The sequence below is a fragment of the Pseudopodoces humilis genome, chromosome 30, assembly GCF_049639895.1.
Source record: "Pseudopodoces humilis isolate 2021_Gansu_Grassland_sample_001 chromosome 30, ASM4963989v1, whole genome shotgun sequence".
Lineage (NCBI taxonomy): Eukaryota > Metazoa > Chordata > Aves > Passeriformes > Paridae > Pseudopodoces > Pseudopodoces humilis.
In genome coordinates this window covers 1323571-1345461 of record NC_142229.1, presented here as the reverse complement: position 1 = coordinate 1345461, position 21891 = coordinate 1323571, and the positions used below count along the sequence as shown (strand labels likewise).

Here is a 21891-nt window from a genome sequence, read left to right as displayed (position 1 = left end):
TGCACACCTGCGTGAGTGTGTGTGTGCACACCTGTGTGTGTGTGTGCACACCTGCGTGAGTGTGTGTGTGCACACCTGTGTGTTTGTGTGTGCACACCTGTGTGTGTGTGTGCACACCTGTGTGTGTGTGTGTGTGCACACCTGTGTGAGTGTGTGTGTGTGCACACCTGTGTGTGTGTGTGTGCACACCTGCGTGAGTGTGTGTGTGCACACCTGTGTGTGTGTGTGCACACCTGCGTGAGTGTGTGTGTGCACACCTGTGTGTTTGTGTGTGCACACCTGTGTGTGTGTGTGCACACCTGTGTGTGTGTGTGCACACCTGTGTATGTGTGTGTGTGCACACCTGTGTGTGTGTGTGTGTGTGCACACCTGTGTGTGTGTGTGCACACCTGTGTGTGTGTGCACACTTGTGTGTGTGTGTGTGCACACCTGTGTGTGTGTGTGTGCACACCTGTGTGTGTGTGTGTGCACATGTTGTGTGTGTGTGTGTGCACACCTGTGTGTGTGTGCAGGTGTTGTGTGTGTGTCCACGTGTGCACACCTGTGTCTGAGTGTGTCCAGGTGTGCATGGCCCAGGGTCACCCCAGGCCAGCGCGGGGCTCACCCCACTCCTGCACACCTGGGATCACACCTGTCCCCTGCACAGCGCACACCCGGCTCACCCCACACCTGCACACCTGGGATCACACCTGTCCCCTGCACAGCGCACACCTGGCTCACCCCACACCTGCACACCTGGGGGTCACACCTGTCCCTTACACGCGCACCCTGGGCACAGCCCAAACCTCGCGCAGCACACACCTGGCCCACGTCACACCTGGCACACCCCACACCTGCACCCGCACTGTGCCCAACCATCGCCCCCAGTGCCCCCCGTTACCTGCAGTGTCCCCTCATCGCTCACCCCATCACCCCCAGTGCCCCCCATCACCCCCCACTGCTCACCCCATCACCCCCAGTGCCCCCCATCGTCCCCAGTTCCCCCCCCCATCACCCCCAGTGCCCCCATCACCCCCAGTGCCCCCATCACCCCCAGTTCCCCCCATCACCCCAGTGCCCCCATCACCCCCAGTTCCCCCCATCACCCCCAGTGCCCCCATCACCCCCAGTGCCCCCATCACCCCCAGTTCCCCCCATCACCCCAGTGCCCCCCATCACCCCCAGTGCCCCCCATCACCCCCATCGCCCCCCAGACCCCCCGGTTCCCCCCCATAACCCCCCATCACTCCCCATCGACCCCCAGAGCCCCCCAGACCCCCCGGTTCCCCCCCATAACCCCCCATCACTCCCCATCGACCCCCAGAGCCCCCCAGACCCCCCGGTTCCCCCCCATAACCCCCCATAACTCCCCATCGTCCCCCCCACCCCCAGAGCCCCCCAGACCCCCCGGTTCCCCCCCAGACCCCCCCGCAGCAGCCGCGCTCGCTGGCAGGAGCCACCTGGCCTTTAATGAGCGCGCGGGGAGGGGGCGTGGGGGTCCCCGGGGGTGTCCCCGGGGGGGTCCCCGCTGTCACTGCTGGATGTTGGCCAGCCCCTCCCGCATCTTCTTGGCCATGGCGGGCACGAGGCGCAGGTGCTGGTCCCCGCAGGTGGCCAGGCAGGCGTCCAGCTGGCCCCGCACGCGCGGCTCCGAGCCCCCCGAGTCCAGAGCGTCCTTGGCCTGGTCCGAGCACTGCAGCGAGCAGCGGCTCAGCCGGTCCTGGGGACATCGGGGGGTCAGCGGGGCTGGGGGGTCAGTGGGGCTGGGGGGGGGGCTGGGGGGCTGGGGGTCAGTGGGGCTGGGGGTTGGGGGGTCAGCAGTGGGGCTGGGGGGTCAGTGGATGGACTGGGGGGTCAGTGGGGCTGGGGGTCAGTGGGGCTGGGGGGTCAGTGGGGCTGGGGGGTCCGGGGGGCTGGGGGTTCAGGGATGGACTGGGGGGTCAGTGGGGCTGGGGGGTCAGTGGGGCTGGGGGGTCAGCAGGGCTGGGGGGTCAGCAGGGCTGGGGGGTCAGTGGGGCTGGGGGGTCAGCAGGGCTGGGGGGTCAGTGGGGCTGGGGGTCCGGGGGGCTGGGGGTCAGTGGGGCTGGGGGTCCGGGGGGCTGGGGGGTCAGTGGGGCTGGGGGGTCAGCAGGGCTGGGGGGTCAGTGGGGCTGGGGGTCCGGGGGGCTGGGGGTCAGCAGGGGTCTGCGGGGGTCAGGGATGGACTGGGGGCTCAGCAGGGTCAGGGGATGGACTGGAGGCGTGGGGGGCACAGGAAGTGTTTAGGGGACACAGGGGATGGATCGGGGGGCACAAGGTGTATTTAGGGGGCACAAGGTGTATTTAGGGGGCACAGGGTGTATTTAGGGGACACAGGGTGTATTTAGGGGGCACAAGGTGTATTTAGGGACACAAGGTGTATTTAGGGGACACAGGGTGTATTTAGGGACACAGGGTGTATTTAGGGGGCACAAGGTGTATTTAGGGGGCACAAGGTGTATTTAGGGGGCACAGGGTGTATTTAGGGGGCACAAGGTGTATTTAGGGACACAGGGTGTATTTAGGGGGCACAAGGTGTATTTAGGGGACACGGTGTATTTAGGGGACACAGGGGATGGATTGGGGGACACAGGCTGTATTTAGGGGACACAGGGTGTATTTAGGGGACACAGGGGATGGATTTAGGGGGCACAGGGTGTATTTAGGGGACACAGGGGATGGATTGGGGGGCACAGGGGATGGATTGGGGGGCACAGGCTGTATTTAGGGGGCTCAGGACGTGCAGCAGGGGTTTTGGGGTCCTGGGGGTCCCCGGGGGTCCCGGGCTCACCTGGAAGTGCTCGAGCTCGGCGGTGACGATGGCCTGGGCGCGGGCCAGGGGCGCGTGGCAGCGCTCGATGCAGCGCTGCACCTCCTGCATCGAGGCCGCTGCGTCCTCGCAGCACCGCGCGCTGCAGCGGAACATGGCACCCTGGGGACACGGGGACAGCGGGTCATGGGGACACGGGGACAGTGGGGACAGGGACATGGGGACATGGGGACAGTGGGGATATGGGGACACGGGGACAGTGGGGATATGGGGACATGGAGATATGGGGACATGGGGACATGGGGACATGGGGACATGGGGACAGTGGGGACATGGGGACATGGGGACATGGGGACACGGGGACAGGGACATGGGGACAGTGGGGATATGGGGACAGTGGGGATATGGGGACACAGGGACAGTGGGGACAGGGACATGGGGCCATGGGGACATGGGGACAGTGGGGATATGGGGACACGGGGACAGGGACATGGGGACTGTGGGGATATGGGGACATGGGGACAATGGGGACAGTGGGGATATGGGGACACGGGGACAGGGACATGGGGACATGGGGACAGTGTGGACACGGGGTCATGGGGACATGGGGACACGGGGACAGTGGGACAGTGGGGACACGGGAACATGGGGACATGGGGTCATGGGATGCCCTGGGGACAGTGGGGACACGGGGACAGTGGGGTCATGGGGATACGGGGACAGTGGTGTCATGTGGGGTACCCTGGGGACAGCTGGGGACAGTGGGGTCATGGAGTGCCCTGGGGACACAGGGACACGGGGTACCCTGGGGACAGCGGGGACATGGGGTACCCTGGGGACAGCGGGGACATGGGGTACCCTGGGGACACCTGGGTCACAGTGGCACCTTGGGGGTCAGAGGTGACACCCTGGGGTCACTCCCAGGGACACAGCAGGCCGGGGCTGGGGGGCCATGGGGGACGAGGGGTCAGTGGGGGTCAGCCTGGGGGTCCCACCCCTTTGTGGGAGCACCCCGAAAGGAGCTGGGTGCGCCCCAAGCATGGGGGGCACGGGGGGTGTTTGTTGGGGGACACAGGGAATGTGTGGGGGTGCAGGAGATGAACTGGGGGGGCACAGGGGATGAACTGGGGGGGCAGGGGATGAACTGGGGGGCCCAGGGGATGAACTGGGGGGGTGCAGGAGGATGAACTGGGGGGGCACAGGGGATGAACTGGGGGGGTGCAGGAGATGAACTGGGGGGGCAGGGGATGAACTGGGGGGGCACAGGGGATGAACTGGGGGGGCAGGAGATGAACTGGGGGGGCAGGGGATGAACTGGGGGGGCAGGAGATGAACTGGGGGGGGGCAGGGGATGAACTGGGGGGCAGGAGATGAACTGGGGGGGCACAGGGGATGAACTGGGGGGCCAGGGGATGAACTGGGGGGCACAGGGGATGAACTGGGGGCACAGGGGATGAACTGGGGGGGCAGGGGATGATGAACTGGGGGGGCAGGGGATGAACTGGGGGGGCAGGGGATGAACTGGGGGGGGCAGGGGATGAACTGGGGGGGCAGGAGATGAACTGGGGGGGCACAGGGGATGAACTGGGGGGCACAGGGGATGAACTGGGGGGGTGCAGGAGATGAACTGGGGGGCCCAGGGGATGAACTGGGGGGGCAGGGGATGAACTGGGGGGGCAGGGGATGAACTGGGGGGGCCCAGGGGATGAACTGGGGGGGCCAGGGGATGAACTGGGGGGGCAGGGGATGAACTGGGGGGCACAGGGGATGAACTGGGGGGCACAGGGGATGAACTGGGGGGGCACAGGGGATGAACTGGGGGGGCAGGGGATGAACTGGGGGGGGGCAGGGGATGAACTGGGGGGCACAGGGGATGAACTGGGGGGGCAGGGGATGAACTGGGGGGGGCAGGGGATGAACTGGGGGGGCAGGGGATGAACTGGGGGGGGGCAGGGGATGAACTGGGGGGCCCAGGGGATGAACTGGGGGGGCAGGGGATGAACTGGGGGGGCACAGGAGATGAACTGGGGGGGCCCAGGGGATGAACTGGGGGGGCAGGGGATGAACTGGGGGGGCACAGGAGATGAACTGGGGGGGCAGGGGATGAACTGGGGGGGGGCAGGGGATGAACTGGGGGGGCCCAGGGGATGAACTGGGGGGGCAGGGGATGAACTGGGGGGGCAGGGGATGAACTGGGGGGGCACAGGGGATGAACTGGGGGGGCCCAGGGGATGAACTGGGGGGGGGCAGGGGATGAACTGGGGGGGCAGGGGATGAACTGGGGGGGCACAGGGGATGAACTGGGGGGGCAGGGGATGAACTGGGGGGGGGCAGGGGATGAACTGGGGGGGGGGCAGGGGATGAACTGGGGGGGGGCAGGGGATGAACTGGGGGGCACGGGGTGTGTTTAGGGGGCTCAGGGTGTGTTTTGGGGCACAGGAGATGAACTGGGGGGGGTCTCAAGGTGTGTGTAGGGGGGTCACAATGAATTTGGGGGGGGGTCTCAGTGAATTGGGGGTGCGTATGGGGGGGTTACAATGAATTCGGGGGTATCACAATGAATTTGGGGGTCTCAGTGAATTTGGGGGGGTCACAGTGAATTTGGGAGATCACAATGAATTTGGGGGGGTCTCAGTGAATTGGGGGGGGTCACAGTGAATTTGGGAGATCACAATGAATTTGGGGGTCTCAGTGAATTTGGGGGGGTCACAGTGAATTCGGGGGTATCACAATGAATTTGGGGGGGTCTCAGTGAATTGGGGGGGTCACAGTGAATTTGGGAGATCACAATGAATTTGGGGGGGTCTCAGTGAATTGGGGGGGGTCACAGTGAATTTGGGAGATCACAATGAATTTGGGGGGGTCACAGTGAGTTTGGGGGGGTCTCAATGAATTTGGGGGGGGTCTCAATGAACTGGGAGGGATCACAATGAATTTGGGGGGGTCACAGTGAATTTGCGGGGGTCTCAGTGAACTGGGAGGGATCACAATGAATTTGGGGGGGGTCTCAGTGAATTTGGGGGGGGCACGATGAATTGGGGGGGGGTCTCAGGGTGTGTATGGGGGGGTCACAATGAATTTGGGAGTTCACAATGAATTCGGGGGGGTCTCAGTGAATTCGGGGGGGGTCTCAGGGCTGGTCGCAGCGCTGCCCGAGGCACCCACGTGTGTGTGTGGGGGGGGGCAGCAGCAGCCCCGGGACGCCCCCAGACCCCTCCCCGGTGTCCCCCCCGGGTCCCCCCGGTGGCCCCCCGGGTCCCCCCCGTGTCCCCCGGTGTCCCGGTACCTGCATGGCGCGGATCTGCTCCCGTTCCAGCCCCTGCACCGCGCTCTCCACCGCGGCCTGGACCCGGCCCTGCGCCGCCTCCGCCATCGGCCCGCTGCGCTCGGAACCGCCCCCGAACCGCCCCCGAACCGCCCTAAACCCGCCCTAAAACCCGCCCTAAACCCGCCCTAAACCCGCCCTAAAACCGCCCCCGAACCGCCCTAAAACCCGCCCCCGAAACCCGCCCTAAAACCGCCCTAAACCCGCCCTAAAACCGCCCCAGAACCGCCCTAAAAAACCCGCCCTAAAACTGCCCCCGAACCGCCCCAGAACCGCCCTAAACCCGCCCTAAACCCGCCCTAAAACCGCCCCCGAACCGCCCTAAAACCCGCCCTAAAACCCGCCCTAAAACCCGCCCTAAAACCGCCCTAAAACCGCCCTAAACCCGCCCTAAAACCGCCCTAAAACCCGCCCCCGAACCGCCCCCGAACCGCCCTAAAACCCGCCCTAAAACCCGCCCTAGAACCGCCCTTAAACCTCCCCCGAACCGCCCCCGAACCGCCCCCGAACCCGCCCTAAAACTGCCCTAAAACCGACCCAGAACCCGCCCTAAAACTGCCCTAAAACCGACCCAGAACACGCCCTAAAACTGCCCTAAAACCGACCCAGAACACGCCCTAAAACTGCCCTAAAACCGCCCTAAAACCGACCCAGAACCCGCCCTAAAACCCACCCCAAAACCCGCCCTAAAAACGGCCCGGAACCCGCCCAAAAACCCGCCCTAAAACCCGCCCGGAACCGCCCCAAAACCCGCCCTAAAACCCGCCCTAAAACTGCCCTAAAACCCGCCCCCGAACCGCCCCGGAACCGCCCTAAAACTGCCCCAAATCCCGCCCCAAATCCCGCCCAGAACCCCCTGGAACCGCCCCAAAACCCGCCCTAAAACCCGCCCTAAAACCCGCCCCCGAACCGCCCCGGGGCCGCCCTAAAACCCGCCCTCAAACCCGCCCTAAAACCGACCCAGAACCCACCCTAAAACTGCCCTAAAACCGACCCAGAACACGCCCTAAAACCCACCCCAAAACCCGCCCCCGAACCGCCCCAAATGCCGCCCCCAACCCCAGGGGTATCGCCCCAAACCTGTGGGAAATCGTACCAAAACCGTCCCGGGAACCCGCCCCAAAAACCCTCCCCAAACCCCAAAGCGCCCCGAACCGCCCCAAAACTGCCCCCAAATCCCGCCCCAAATCCCGCCCAGAACCCCCTGGAACCGCCCCAAAACCCGCCCTAAAACCCGCCCTAAAACCCGCCCCCGAACCGCCCCGGGCCCGCCCTAAAACTGCCCCAAATCCGCCCCATCCCCACCCCCCAACCCGCCCTAAAACGGCCCCACCACCCACCCCACAACCCGCCCTAAACCCCGCCCCAAATCCCGCCCTAAAACCGCCCCAAATGCCGCCCCCAACCTCCAGGGGTATCGCCCCAAACCTGTGGGAAATCGTCCCAAAACCGTCGGGAACCGCCCCAAAACCCTCCCCAAACCCCAAAGCGCCCCGAACCGCCCCAAAACTGCTGAGAATTGCCCCAAACCGGCCCGAAACTGCCGGGAACTGCCCCAAATCCACCCCAGAACCACCCCAAAACTGCCAGGAATTGCCCCAAAACCTCCAGAACCACCCCAAAACTGCCTGGAATTGCCCAAAACCTCCAGGACCACCCCAAAACTGCCTGGAATCGCCCAAAACCTCCAGAACCACCCCAAACCTGTCGGGAATCACCCCAAAACTGCCGGGAATCACCCCAAAACCTCCAGAACCACCTCAAACCTGTTGGGAATCACCCCAAAACTGCCGGGAATTGCCCCAAAACTTCCAGGACCACCCCAAAATTTCCGGGAATCACCCCAAAATCTCCAGGACCACCCCAAAACTGCCGGGAATTGCCCCAAAACCTCCAGGACCATCCCAAACCTGGCAGGAATCACCCCAAAACCTCCAGGACCACCCCAAACCTGTCGGGAATCGCCCCAAAACCTCCAGGACCAACCCAAAACTGCCGGGAATTGCCCAAAACCTCCAGGACCACCCCAAAACCTGTCGGGAATCGCCCCAAAACTGCCGGGAATCGCCCCAAAACCTCCAGGACCACCCCAAAACTGCCGGGAATCACCCCAAAACCTCCAGGACCACCCCAAAACTGCCAGGAATTGCCCCAAAACCTCCAGAACCACCTCAAACCTGTTGGGAATCACCCCAAAACTGCCGGGAATTGCCCCAAAACTTCCAGGACCACCCCAAAATTTCCGGGAATCACCCCAAAATCTCCAGGACCATCCCAAAACTGCCAGGAATCACCCCAAAACCTCCAGGACCACCCCAAACCTGTCGGGAATCGCCCCAAAACCTCCAGAACCACCCCAAAACTGCCTGGAATTGCCCAAAACCTCCAAAACTGCCGGGAATTGCCCAAAACCTCCAGGACCACCCAAAACCTGTTTGGAATCACCCCAAAACCTCCAGGACCACCCCAAACCTGTTGGGAATCACCCCAAAACCTCCAGGACCATCCCAAACCTGTTGGGAATCACCCCAAAACCTCCAGGACCACCCCAAAATGGGGCTGAGATCATTTTTGGGGCATTGGGATTTAAAATTTGGGATGAAATCATGGGAAAATGGGGCTGAGTTCATTTTTGGGGCATTGGGCTTTAAAATTTGGGATGAAATCATGGGAAAATGGGGCTGAGTTCATTTTTGGGGGATAAGGACTGCAAAATTTGGGGTGAAATAATGGGAAAATGGGGCTGAGTTCATTTTTGGGGCATTGGGCTTTAAAATTTGGGGTGAAATCATGGGAAAATGGGGCTGAGTTCATTTTTGGGGCATTGGGCTTTAAAATTTGGGGTGAAATCATGGGAAATTTGGGCTCAGCCATCCCTGGGAATATTCCAGCATCTCCTTCCCAAATATCCCCCCCCCCCCCCAAAAAAAAAAAAACCCCAAACCACGAATTTTCTGGGCTAAAAAATCACCTTTTACATCAAATAACTCTAACCCAAATTATTAGGACGGGGGAAAAAAACCAAACCCCAAAACAAAACCCAAGACCAGGCGCTGACAAGAACATCTTTATAGGAATCAAAATTAATTTAAACCACTCGAAATAAATTAAAACATTAAATATTAACTTTCAGTGCAACATATACAGAAGACATGAGAGTAACCATGACTTTAAAAATTAAACAAAAAACCCCAAAAACAACCCCAAAAGAGAGGGAAAAGCTCTGGGTTGGTTATGAGGAGGACTAAAGGGGAAATTAAGGCCGTGCCAGAGGTTGGAGCTCCAGCCCAAGGAGGTTTCCTGGGATTTAAGTTCATTTATTATTAATAAAAAGCTGGGATTTGTCCCCAAAAAGGAGCTGGGTTTTTTTTTTTCTCTGTAGAAAAATAAAGCCCCATCCTGGCCGGGGTTTTTGGTGGAAAACCCAAATATTTGGGAGGGTGGAAATGGCGGGAGAACCACCCCAAAGGCAAAGGAAATGCCCGGGGCTGGGCTCCTGCCCAGGAAAGCGACGGGAAAAGGGGAAAACGCCCCAAAAAGGATCCGGGGGGTCCCCAGGTGCTCCCGGCTCTGTCACACACCTGTGGGGACAGGAATGGCAGGATGCTGTCACCTGCGCCTCAGCTGGCAGGGGACAGCGGCAGTGACGGCCCCCAGTGTCCCCTGGGTCCCCTCACCTGTCCCAGGTGTCCCTCACCTGTCCCACCTGTCCCCTCACCTGTCCCAGGTGTTCCCAGCTGTCCCCTCACCTGTCCCCTGGGTCCCCTCACCTGTCCCAGGTGTCCCTCACCTGTCCCACCTGTCCCCTCAGCTGTCCCAGGTGTTCCCAGGTGCCCCTCACCTGTCCCACCTGTCCCCTCAGCTGTCCCAGGTGTCCCCAGGTGTCCCCAGGTGTCCCTCACCTGTCCCAGGTGTCCCCAGGTGTCCCCAGGTGTCCCTCACCTGTCCCAGGTGTCCCCAGGTGTCCCCAGGTGCCCCTCACCTATCCCAGGTGTCCCCTGGGTCCCCTCACCTGTCCCAGGTGTCCCCTGGGTCCCCTCACCTGTCCCCTGGGTCCCCTCACCTGTCCCCTGGGTCCCCTCACCTATCCCAGGTGTTCCCAGGTGTCCCTCACCTATCCCAGGTGTCCCAGGTGTCCCTCACCTGTCCCAGGTGTCCCCAGGTGCCCCCAGGTGTTCCCAGGTGTCCCTCACCTATCCCAGGTGTCCCAGATGTCCCCAGGTGTCCCTCACCTGTCCCAGGTGTCCCCAGGTGTCCCCAGGTGTCCCTCACCTGTCCCAGGTGTCCCCAGGTGTCCCCAGGTGCCCCTCACCTGTCCCAGGTGTCCCCAGGTGCCCCTCACCTGTCCCAGATGTCCCCAGGTGCCCCTCACCTGTCCCAGGTGTCCCTCACCTGTCCCAGGTGTCCCCAGGTGTCCCTCACCTGTTCCAGGTGTCCCCAGGTGTCCCTCACCTGTCCCAGGTGTCCCCTGGGTCCCCTCACCTGTCCCAGGTGTCCCCAGGTGTCCCTCACCTGTCCCAGGTGTCCCTCACCTGTCTCGCAGGGGCAGCAGGACGTGCCCCCCTTGAGCAGCCCCCCCGGTTTCTCCTGGCCGGCTCCGTGCTCCCGGCACCAGCCCGGACAGCGCTTCCGCAGGCGGCAGCAGCTGGGGGACAGGGACACGGACACAGGGACACGGACACAGGGACATGGACACAGGGACAGGGACACAGGGACACAGACACAGGGACACAGGGACACAGGGACACAGGGATGGGGACAGGGACACAGGGACACAGGGACACGGACACAGGGACACAGGGACACGGACACAGGGACAGGGACACGGACACAGGGACACAGGGACAGGGACACAGGGACACAGGGACACAGGGACACGGACACAGGGATGGGGACACGGACACAGGGACACAGGGACACAGGGACAGGGACACAGGGACACGGACACAGGGACACGGGGACACGGACACAGGGACACAGGGACACGGACACAGGGACACGGACACAGGGACACGGACACAGGGATGGGGACAGGGACACAGGGATGGGGACACAGGGACAGGGACACAGGGATGGGGACAGAGATGGGGACACAGGGATGGGGACAGGGATGGGGACACAGGGACACAGGGACAGGGATAGGGACAGGGACAGAGGGATGGGGACACAGGGATGGGGACAGGGACACAGGGACAGGGATGGGATGGGGACAGGGATGGGGACAAGACAGGGACAGGGATAGGACAGGGATAGGACAGGGACAGGACACAGGGACAGGGTCAGGACAGGGTCCCTTGTCCCAGGGTGTCCCCGGGATGTCCCCGGGATGTCCCCAGGGTGTCCCCGGGATGTCCCAGGATGTCCCCGGGATGTCCCCAGGGTGTCCCCAGGGTGTCCCCAGGGTGTCCCCAGGATGTCCCCAGGATGTCCCCGGGATGTCCCCGGGATGTCCCCAGGGTGTCCCCAGCCAGCACTCACTGCACCAAGACGCAGACGGTGACGAGCAGCGCCGAGGCCACCACGGCCACCACGAGCAGGGCCGTGATCGTCTGCTTCTTCTGGTTGGCTGCCACCACGGCCAGCAGGTCAGCGTGCTCACAGCGTGTCCCCACGTACCCCGAGTGACACCTGGGGACACACAGCAGGTCAGTGTCCCCACGTACCCCGAGTGACACCTGGGGACACACAGCAGGTCAGTGTCCCCACGTACCCCGAGTGACACCTGGGGACACACAGCAGGTCAGTGTCCCCACGTACCCCAAGTGACACCTGGGGACATGAGGTCACCAGGGGATGGGGACATGTGGGAACAGGGACATGGAGTCACCACAGGATTGGGACACACCAGAGGGACAGTGGAATCACCCCGGGACACCGAACCTGGAGTTTGGGGATCCCCAGGACTCCAGACCCAGGGTTTGGGATCCCCAGGACTCCAAACCCGGGATTTTGGGATCCCCAAGACTCCAGACCCGGGGTTTGGGATCCATAGAACACCAAACCCGGGGTTTTGGGATCCCCAGGATATCAAACCCAGATTTTGGGATCCCCAGGACTCCAAACCTGGGGATTTTGGGATCCCCAGGACTCCAGACCCGGGGTTTGGGATCCCCAGGACTCCACACCCAGTATTTTGGGATCCATAGAACACCAAACCCGGGATTTTGGGACCCCCAGGACTCCAAACCCAGGATTTTGGGATCCCCAGGACTCCACACTCAAGATTTGGGATCCCCAGGACTCCAGACCCGGGGATTTGGGATCCCCAAGACTCCATATCTGGGGTTTTGGGATCCCCAGGACTCCAAACCCGGTATTTTGGGATCCCCAGGATATCAATCCCAGTATTTTGGGATCCCCAGGACTCCACACTCAGGATTTTGGGATCCCCAGGACTCCACACCTGGGATTTTGGGATCCCCAGGATATCAATCCCAGTATTTCGGGATCCCCAGGACTCCAAACCCAGGATTTGGGATCTCCCCGGGACTGGGGCACTCACACGCAGGCGGGTTTGTCCTCCTGCACCAGGAAGCGGCAGGTGCCGTGGAAGCAGAACTGGCTGTGGGAGTCGGGGCAGTCGTTGAAGTGCGACCTCACCGCCGCCGCCACCGGAGCTGTGGGCAAAAACGAGGCAAAACCCCTCGGTTTTGGGCAATCCCAAACCCTTTGGGGGTTTATTTTGGGATGGCCGCGTGGGACGCGGTGCTGCGGCCACCCCGAAGAGCCCAGACGGGTCCTGCTTCAATAATCCCTCAGGAATTTCCTAAAGAGCTTAAAAGGGAGGAGGAGGGAGTTAAACCCGGGCTCCTGTTTCCCATTAAATCCCACGCTGGTTTGAATTATCCTCCGGGAAGGGAATATCCTGCTCCGGGATTATCCCGGGATCCAGGCACTTCCGATCGCCGGCGTTTCAAAGCCACCCCCAGTTCCTGAGCCCTGGATTTATGGCAGCTCCATACGGGGGTGATTAAAGGCAGGGATGTGGGAATGCTTCCCGCTCTGAGGGGTGGCTGGGATTGGGATGTCCCCGTGTCCTTGGGGTGGCTGGGATTGGGATGTCCCCGTGTCCTTGGGGTGGCTGGGATTGGGATGTCCCCGTGTCCTTGGGGTGGCTGGGATTGGGATGTCCCCATGTCCGAGGGGTGGCTGGGATTGGGATGTCCCCATGTCCGAGGGGTGGCTGGGATTGGGATGTCCCCGTGTCCGAGGGGTGGCTGGGATTGGGATGTCCCCGTATCCTTGGGGTGGCTGGGATTGGGATGTCCCCATGTCCTTGGGGTGGCTGGGATTGGGATGTCCCCATGTCCGAGGGGTGGCTGGGATTGGGATGTCCCCAGCTCTGTGGGGTGGCTGGGATTGGGATGTCCCCATGTCCTTGGGGTGGCTGGGATTGGGATGTCCCCGTGTCCGAGGGGTGGCTGGGATTGGGATGTCCCCATGTCCGAGGGGTGGCTGGGATTGGGATGTCCCCATGTCCGAGGGGTGGCTGGGATTGGGATGTCCCCATGTCCGAGGGGTGGCTGGGATTGGGATGTCCCCGTGTCCGAGGGGTGGCTGGGATTGGGATGTCCCCATGTCCGAGGGGTGGCTGGGATTGGGATGTCCCCATGTCCGAGGGGTGGCTGGGATTGGGATGTCCCCGTGTCCGAGGGGTGGCTGGGATTGGGATGTCCCCATGTCCTTGGGGTGGCCGGGATTGGGATGTCCCCGTGTCTGAGGAGCTTTGGAGGGGTCAGCACCCACAGGGAGCCGGGATTTGGGGTGGGAATTACTGCTGGAATCCTCTCCAGGAAAACCCCAACGCCTCCATTGCCAGGGCTGGATTTATCCCGGGACAGCACAGACTCCCGCCGCTGGGACATCCCCCAAAACACCCCTTTTTTAGGATTTTAACCCTCAAATCCAAGCTCCTGGATGGGATTGTGCCTCCTGGGGTGTCCTGGCTCCCGTTCAGCTCCGCTCACAGCTGTCGCCCACATTGCAGCCTCTTCCTCCTCCTCCTCCTCCTCCTCCCACCCCATGGATCCGTCCCTGTCCCTGCAGGGTCCCCTCGGAGCAGCCCCGGCCCTACAGCTCCTGGGATGGGCAGGAATCCATCGGGAACGGGGCTGCCAGCACCCTCGGGGCGCCGGGAATGCCTCGGGGCTTCGCTCCCAGCCCTCCTGCCATTCCCAAGCACTGCCATTAACGCATCCCCTTTTTCCAGCCCTAAAAGGAGATTTTTCCAGCCCCAAAAGGGAGATTTCCCACCCCAAAAGGGAGACTTCTTACCCCAAAAGGGAGACTTCTCACCCCAAAAGGGAGGTTGGGCAGGAATCCATCGGGAAAGGGGCTGCCAGCACCCTCGGGGCGCCGGGAATGCCTCGGGGCTTTGCTGTGAAACCTCCCAGTACCACCTCCCAAATAATGCTGTTGAACCATCCCAATTTCCAGCCCCACAAGGAATGGATTTCTGGCCCCAAAACCAAAGGGTTTTCCAGCCCCAAACCCAAATGGTTTCCAGCCCCAAACCCAAATGGTTTCCAGCCCCAAAACAGAGGGTTTCCAGTCCCAAACTAAAGGGTTTTCCAACCCTAAACCAGAGAGTTCCAGCCCCAAAAGGAAAGGATTTCCAGCCCCAAAACCAAAGGGTTTTCCAGACCCAAACCAGAGAGTTTCCAGCCCCAAACCCAGACTTTCCAGTCCCAAAACCAGAGTTTCCAGTCCCAAACCAAAGGGTTTTCCAACCCTAAACCAGAGAGTTCCAGCCCCAAAAGGAAAGGATTTCCAGCCCCAAACCCAAAGGGTTTCCAGCCCTAAACCGAAATGGTTTCCAGGCCCCAAACCAGAGAGTTCCAGCCCCAAAACCAGAGAGTTCCAGTCCCAAAAGGAAAGGATTTCCAGCCCCAAAACCAGAGAGTTTCCAGCCCCAAACCCAAAGGGTTTCCAGCCCCAAAACCAGAGAGTTTCCAGCCCCAAAACCAGAGAGTTTCCAGCCCCAAAACCAGAGAGTTTCCAGCCCCAAAACCAGAGAGTTTCCAGCCCCAAACCCAAAGGGTTTCCAGCCCCAAAACCAGAGTTTCCAGCCCCAAAACCAGAGAGTTTCCAGCCCCAAAACCAGAGAGTTTCCAGCCCCAAAACCAGAGAGTTTCCAGCCCCAAAACCAGAGAGTTTCCAGCCCCAAAACCAGAGTTTCCATCCCCAAACCCAAAGGGTTTCCATCCCCAAACCCAAAGGGTTTCCAGCCCCAAAACCAGAGAGTTTCCAGCCCCAAAACCAGAGAGTTTCCAGCCCCAAAACCAGAGAGTTTCCAGCCCCAAACCCAAAGGGTTTCCAGCCCCAAAACCAGAGTTTCCAGCCCCAAAACCAGAGAGTTTCCAGCCCCAAAACCAGAGAGTTTCCAGCCCCAAAACCAGAGAGTTTCCAGCCCCAAAACCAGAGAGTTTCCAGCCCCAAAACCAGAGTTTCCATCCCCAAACCCAAAGGGTTTCCAGCCCCAAACCCAAAGGGTTTCCAGCCCCAAAACCAGAGAGTTTCCAGCCCCAAACCCAAAGGGTTTCCAGCCCCAAACCAGAGAGTTTCCAGCCCCAAACCCAAAGGGTTTCCAGCCCCAAACCAGAGTTTCCAGCCCCAAACCCAAAGGGTTTCCAGCCCCAAAACCAGAGTTTCCAGCCCCAAAACCAGAGAGTTTCCAGCCCCAAAACCAGAGAGTTTCCAGCCCCAAACCCAAAGGGTTTCCAGCCCCAAACCCAAAGGGTTTCCAGCCCCAAACCAGAGAGTTTCCAGCCCCAAACCCAAAGGGTTTCCAGCCCCGTTCCCCTCCCCAGAGGAGGTTTCCATCACCGCCTGCTCCCCGAGGCTGCCCTGGCCCATTGTGGCCCTGCCATGAATGAACCGATTGATCCTCCCGGAGTCAGGCACGGCAGCTCCCGCTGGGAATGCACCTCCGAGGGCCCCTGCTCCGGGATTTGGGGAGTTCTGCCCCCCAAACCGAGGTGCACAAAGAACTCCCACCACACAGCCCCGTTCCTTTCCCTTTGGGGCCAGAAACCCTTTCCATTTGGGGCTGGGAGCTCTTCCCTTTTGGGCTGGGAGCTCTTCCCTTTGGGGCTGGAAATCCTTTCCTTTTGGGGCTGGAAATCCCTTCCTTTTGGGGCCAGAAACTTTCCTTTTGGGGCCAGAAACTCTTTTTTTTGAGAGCTGAAAACCCTTTCCCTTTGGGGCTGGGAGCTCTTCCATTTGGGGCTGGAAATCCTTTCCTTTTGGGGCTGGAAATCCCTTCCTTTTGGGGCCAGAAACTTTCCTTTTGGGGCCAGAAACTCTTTTTTTTGAGAGCTGAAAACCCTTTCCCTTTGGGGCTGGGAGCTCTTCCATTTGGGGCTGGAAATCCTTTCCTTTTGGGGCTGGGAGCTCTTCCATTTGGGGCTGGAAATCCCTTCCTTTTGGGGCTGGAAATCCCTTCCTTTTGGGGCTGAAAACTTTCCTTTTGGAAACTCTTTCTTTGAGAGCTGAAAACCCTTTCCCTTTGGGAACCCTTTCCTTGTAGGGAAACCCTTTCTTTAGGGACCAAAACCTTTCTTTTTGGGGCTGGAAACCTTTTCCTCATGAGCGTTTACCTTTGGGGCCAAACCCCCTTTTTTGGGACCAAAAACCCATTTTTTTGGGGGGGGCAGGAAACCACTCCCTCTTTTTCCCTCGGGGATCAGGGGATCCCACCCAGGACCCCGTTATCCCGCGGAGAGGAGCGCTGGGATGCCGGGACACCCCGGAATTCCCGCCGGGCACTCACCGTTCCGGGCGGCCGTGGTGTTGTCCAGCGCGTGGCACGCGGCCAGCAGGACACCTGCGGGGAGGGACACACGGGCTCAGCCACGCCCCGACCCCAAAAAACCCACGGGGGGTTCGGGGTCGCCAAAACCACCCCGAGATTTTTATGGGAAATGCGGGAATTCCCTGTGTGGGTGGGATTATGGAGAACTGGGGGTCCCGGCAGGAATGAGCCCCCCCAACCCCTCGAGCCACGGGAGCGTTCCCAGGGCGATTTCCCGGGATTTGACCCAATTTCCCGCCTGGTTTCGATCGAACGGCGCGGAAAAGGCGGCGGGAGGGAGACGGAGCCTGGGGCTGCACATCCCACAAATCACGGCACCACCGGGGCTTTGGGGATCCACCCTGGGGTTCAGGGATCCACCCTGGGGTTCAGGGATCCACCCTGGGGTTCAGGGATCCAACACAAATTCAGGGATCCACCCTGGGGTTCAGGGAACCACCAGAGCTTCAGAGAGCCAGCCAGGGCTTCGGGGATCCACCCAGGGCTTCGGGGATCCACTCTGGGGTTCAGGGATCCAACACAAATTCAGGGATCCACTCTGGGGTTCAGGGATCCATCCTGGCGCTTTGGGGATTCACTCTGGGCTTTGGGGATCCACCCTGGGGTTCAGTGAACCACTCTGGGATTCAGGGATCCACCAGAGCTTCAGAGATCCACCCAGGGCTTTGAGGATCAACCCTGGGGTTCAGGGATTCTCCACAGCTTCAGGGATCCAACACAAATTCAGGGATCCACTCTGGGGTTCAGGGATCCACCCTGGGGCTTTGGGGATCCACCCTGGGGTTCAGGGATCCACCCAGAGCTTTGGGAATCCAACACAAATGCAGGGATCCACCAGAGCTTCAGGAATCCTCCACGGCTTTGGGGATCCACCCAGGGGTCTGGGGATTCTCCACAGCTTCAGGGATCCAACACAAATCCAGGGATCCACTGGAGCTTCAGGAATCCTCCATGGCTTTGGGGATCCACCCAGGGGTTCAGGGACCCTCCACAGCTTTGGGGATCCACGGGAGCCCCAGGGATCCTCCACGGCTTCCCCGGTTTCCTCGCAGACCTCGGGGATTCACCTCCCGCCAGGATTCAGTCAGGGATCCGGTCTCATCCCAACTTTTGCCATTTTTCCTGCCTTGGGGCTTCACCCGTTCTGGGTTTTTTGGGAAATGCCTCATCCCGGTGGGATGGGTGGGGGTCCATCCCCCTGGGAATTCCAGCTCCCCCGTTCTCCTTCCCAGCTCCTCTCCATGGGCAGGTGGAAAGCCCAGCCCTCATCCTTGATCCCGGCCCTTGGGATGTTTTCTGTGCCCAGGGCCGGCGTGGGGGCACCGGACACCTCCCGGACACCTCCCGGACACCCCCTGGACACCTCCCGGACACCTCCTGGACACCTCCTGGACACCCCCTGGACACCTCCTGGACACCTCCCGGACACCTCCTGGACACCTCCTGGACACCCCCTGGACACTTGGACACCTCCTGGACACCTCCCGGACACCTTCTGGACACTCGGACACCTCCTGGACACCTGGACACCTCCTGGACAGCCCCTGGACAGCCCCTGGACACTCGGACACCTCCTGGACAGCCCCTGGACACTCGGACACCTCCTGGACAGCCCCTGGACACCTCCTGGACACTCGGACACCTCCTGGACACCTCCCGGGCACTCTCGAGCCCTGGAGTGGGGCTGCACCACCCCTGCTTGCTTTTCCAGCCCCATCCCACCCCCGGGATCCAGGAGATCTCTGGGATCTCCGGGAATCTCTCCCCTCCGGCAGGAGCCCCCAGCTCTCCAAAGGACTCCAAGCCTTCCCAAGGCGCTTCCAGCAGCTCCATCCCGTTAATTCCCAGCCCCCGGCGCCTCCGTTATGGCCGGGGTTTGTTCCCTGCTCCGAGATTTCGCTCCGGAGCCGCCCGGCCGCGATCCCCGCTCGGCTCCAGCCCTGAGGTGCCGGAGCGGGAGGGGTTCCCCCTTTCCTTCCCCGATATCCCGGGGGGATTCAGCCAGGGCTCCTCTCCCACCGGGATCCCAGCCGGGCTGGGAATTGCTGGGATTCCCAGGAGGGGAACCCGCGGGGCCGGGCAGAGATGGGGAAGGGCGGGAGCGGGAGCTCTGGATGAGCCCAGGAAGGGGGGACACGGCTGCCGGAGCCCCCGAGGGAGCCTCGGCCGAGGAGCAGCACCGGGGCACGGCGCGGCTGTGCCGGAGCCAAAGCGGCAGCGCCGGGCGCTGGAGCGGGGCCAAGCCCGGCTGTGATCCCGAACCCAAACCCGGCTGCGATCCCGAACCCAAACCCGGCTGCGATCCCGAACCCAAACCCGGCTGCGATCCCGAACCCGAACCCGGCTGTGATCCGGAATCCAAACCCAGCCGCGATCCCGAACCCAAACCCAGCCGCGATCCGGCACCCAAACCCGGCTGCGATCCCGAACCCAAACCCAGCCGCGATCCCAAACCCAAACCCGGCTGCGATCCCGAACCCAAACCCAGCCGCGATCCCGAACCCAAACCCAGCCGCGATCCCGAACCCAAACCCAGCCGCGATCCCGCACCCAACCCCAGCCGTGATCCCGAACCCAAACCCAGCCGTGATCCCGCACCCAAACCCTGCTGCGATCCCGAACCCACACCCGGCTGCGATCCCGAACCCAAACCCAGCCGCGATCCCGAACCCAAACCCAGCCGCTCCCCCGAACCCAAACGCAGCCGCGATCCCGAACCAAACGCAGCCGTTCTCCCGAACCGAGCGCTCCTGAGCGCCGCTTTCCCCCGGGACAGCCCCGGCCGAGCTGCGGGTGGGTGACACCGGCGGGGACAGCGGGACAAAGCCAGCCCAGCTCCGGCCCTCCGCACCGGGCTCCTTCCCCCGGAGCATCCCCGCTCCCGTCCCGCTCCAGCCCGGAGCGCCCCCCCTTCCCCCAGCACCCCCCAGCTCTAATTAGCCCCTAGCTCTAATTAGCCGCCCTAATTAAGCGTCTGACCGCGGCCGTACTCACGCGTCGCGGCGAAGGCGCCTTTCCCACAGGGAACGAACTTCGGGAGCGCCCGCGCGGGGGATTTTTACGGGATTTTCACCGCCTTCCCGCAACTTACAGCCCCGACCCCCAGAAGCCACCCCCAGAACCCCCCGAGCCCTCGGGGAGCGCCCCGCTGCGGGGGCTCCGCTCGGGGCTGGGGGCGCGGAGCCCGAGCCCCCCGCACGTACCGAGGGCGAGCGCGGCCGGGCCGCCCGCCATGGCGGGGCTGCACCGGAGCGAGCGGGGCCGGGCCGGGCCGGGCGGGCGCTGCCGGCGGGGCCGCTGCGGGGCCGAGGGGCGGCTCCGCCCGGCGGAAATGGGCGGCACCGGCCCGGCCGGGGCGGGGACAGCGCGGGCAGCGGCGCCGCCGGACCCTCCGACACCCAGCGGGACCGCCCCGGGACCCCGCAGGACCGCCCCGGGACCCACCCCCGGGACCACCCGGGACCACCCCCGGGACCCCGCAGGACCGCCCCGGGACCCACCCCCGGGACCACCCGGGACCACCCCCGGGACCCCGCAGGACCGCCCCGGGACCACCCCGGACCCATCCCCGGGGCCACCCGGGGCCACGCGGGGCCCCTCCCCGGGACACCCCGCGGGACCGCCCCGGGACCACCCCGGAACCGCCCCAGGACCACCCGGGACCCACCCCCGGACACCCCGCGGGACCGCCCCGGGACCACCCGGGACCGCCCGGGACCCACCCCCGGGAATCCTCCCCGGGACCGCCCGGGACCCCTCCCCAGACACCCTGCGGGACCCTGCCCTGGGTCCCCCTAGATTCCCCTGGGCTTTCCCCTGGGACCCCCAAGACCCTTTGGACCTGCCACCCCCAGGACCCCCAAACCCCCCCGAACAACCGTCCCTGCCATCCCCGGGACCCCCAAACCTCCCAAACAACCATCCCTGCCACCCCCGGGACCCCCATGGTCCCCCCGGTCTGCAGTCACTGCCTCCCCAGCCCCGGGTGTCCCCAGGGGATCCCCCCACCCCTCCAAGGCTGAATTTTGGGCTGGGGACACCCTGTGTCACCCACTCGGGGAGCCCTCGGCCCCAGCTCAGTGTCACCCCCTGGCCATGGTGGGCAGGAGGGACCGGGGGCCCCCCATGTCCCTCCCTGACCCCCGTGACTCCCAGATTGCCAAAGCCCTGCCAGCACATCCTGTGTCATCCTCAGCTGCTGCTGATCCCAGCCTTGGTCATCCCGAAATCTGCAGGGCCACCACCCTGCTGATCCCACCCTCGGTCATCCCGAAACCCACAACCCTCACCCTGCTGATCCCATCATCCCAAAATCTGCTGATCCCACCCTCGGTCATCCCAAAACCCAGAACCCTCACCCTGCTGATCCCATCATCCCAAAATCTGCTGATCCCACCCTTGGACATCCCAAAATCCAGAGCCCTCACCCTGCTGATCCCATCATCCCAAAATCTGCTGATCCCACCCTCGGTCATCCCAAAACCCAGAACCCTCACCCTGCTGATCCCATCATCCCAAAATCTGCTGATCCCACCCTTGGACATCCTGAAACCCAGAACCCTCACCCTGCTGATCCCATCCTCCACCATCCCAAAATCTGCTGATCCCACCCTTGGACATCCTGAAACCCAGAGCCCTCACCCTGCTGATCCCATCATCCCAAAATCTGCTGATGCCACCCTCGGTCATTCCTAAATCAATGGTGTTCCCATCCTGCTGATCCCACCCTTGGTCATCCCAATCCGGCCAGTGGTGACCCAAATCTGGCCAGTCGTGTCCCAAATCCGGCCAGTGATGACCCAAATCCTGCCGGTGGTGACCCAAATCCGGCCAGTGATGACCCAAATCCTGCCGGTGGTGACCCAAATCCGGCCAGTGATGACCCAAATCCGGCCAGTGATGACCCAAATCCTGCCGGTGGTGACCCAAATCTGGCCAGTGGTGTCCAAATCCAGCCAGTGATGACCCTAACTCGGCCAGTGGTGT

The 21891-nt window shown here is 62.4% G+C and overlaps 2 protein-coding genes across 2 annotated transcripts; both read right to left on the bottom strand.

The window, feature by feature from the left end:
- Nucleotides 1–1434: 1434 nt before the first annotated feature.
- Nucleotides 1435–6169, bottom strand: TIMCC (TIM double twin CX3C motif chaperone). Its single transcript, XM_088068429.1, has 3 exons — nt 6054–6169; nt 2789–2929; nt 1435–1699 (listed from the first exon to the last, which is right to left on the bottom strand). Exons 1-3 carry the CDS (start codon nt 6138–6140, stop codon nt 1511–1513), a joined length of 417 nt encoding a protein of 138 aa, XP_087924555.1. The 5' UTR covers nt 6141–6169; the 3' UTR covers nt 1435–1510.
- A 2977-nt stretch (nt 6170–9146) lies between these two features.
- TGFA (transforming growth factor alpha) lies at nt 9147–20189 on the bottom strand. The gene is made up of 6 exons (XM_005532248.3): nt 20109–20189; nt 16864–16917; nt 12595–12709; nt 11571–11720; nt 10625–10737; nt 9147–9673 (listed from the first exon to the last, which is right to left on the bottom strand). The coding sequence occupies exons 1-6, from the start codon at nt 20137–20139 to the stop codon at nt 9666–9668; spliced, it is 471 nt and encodes a 156-aa protein (XP_005532305.1). The 5' UTR covers nt 20140–20189; the 3' UTR covers nt 9147–9665.
- Between the last annotated feature and the right edge of the window lie 1702 nt (nt 20190–21891).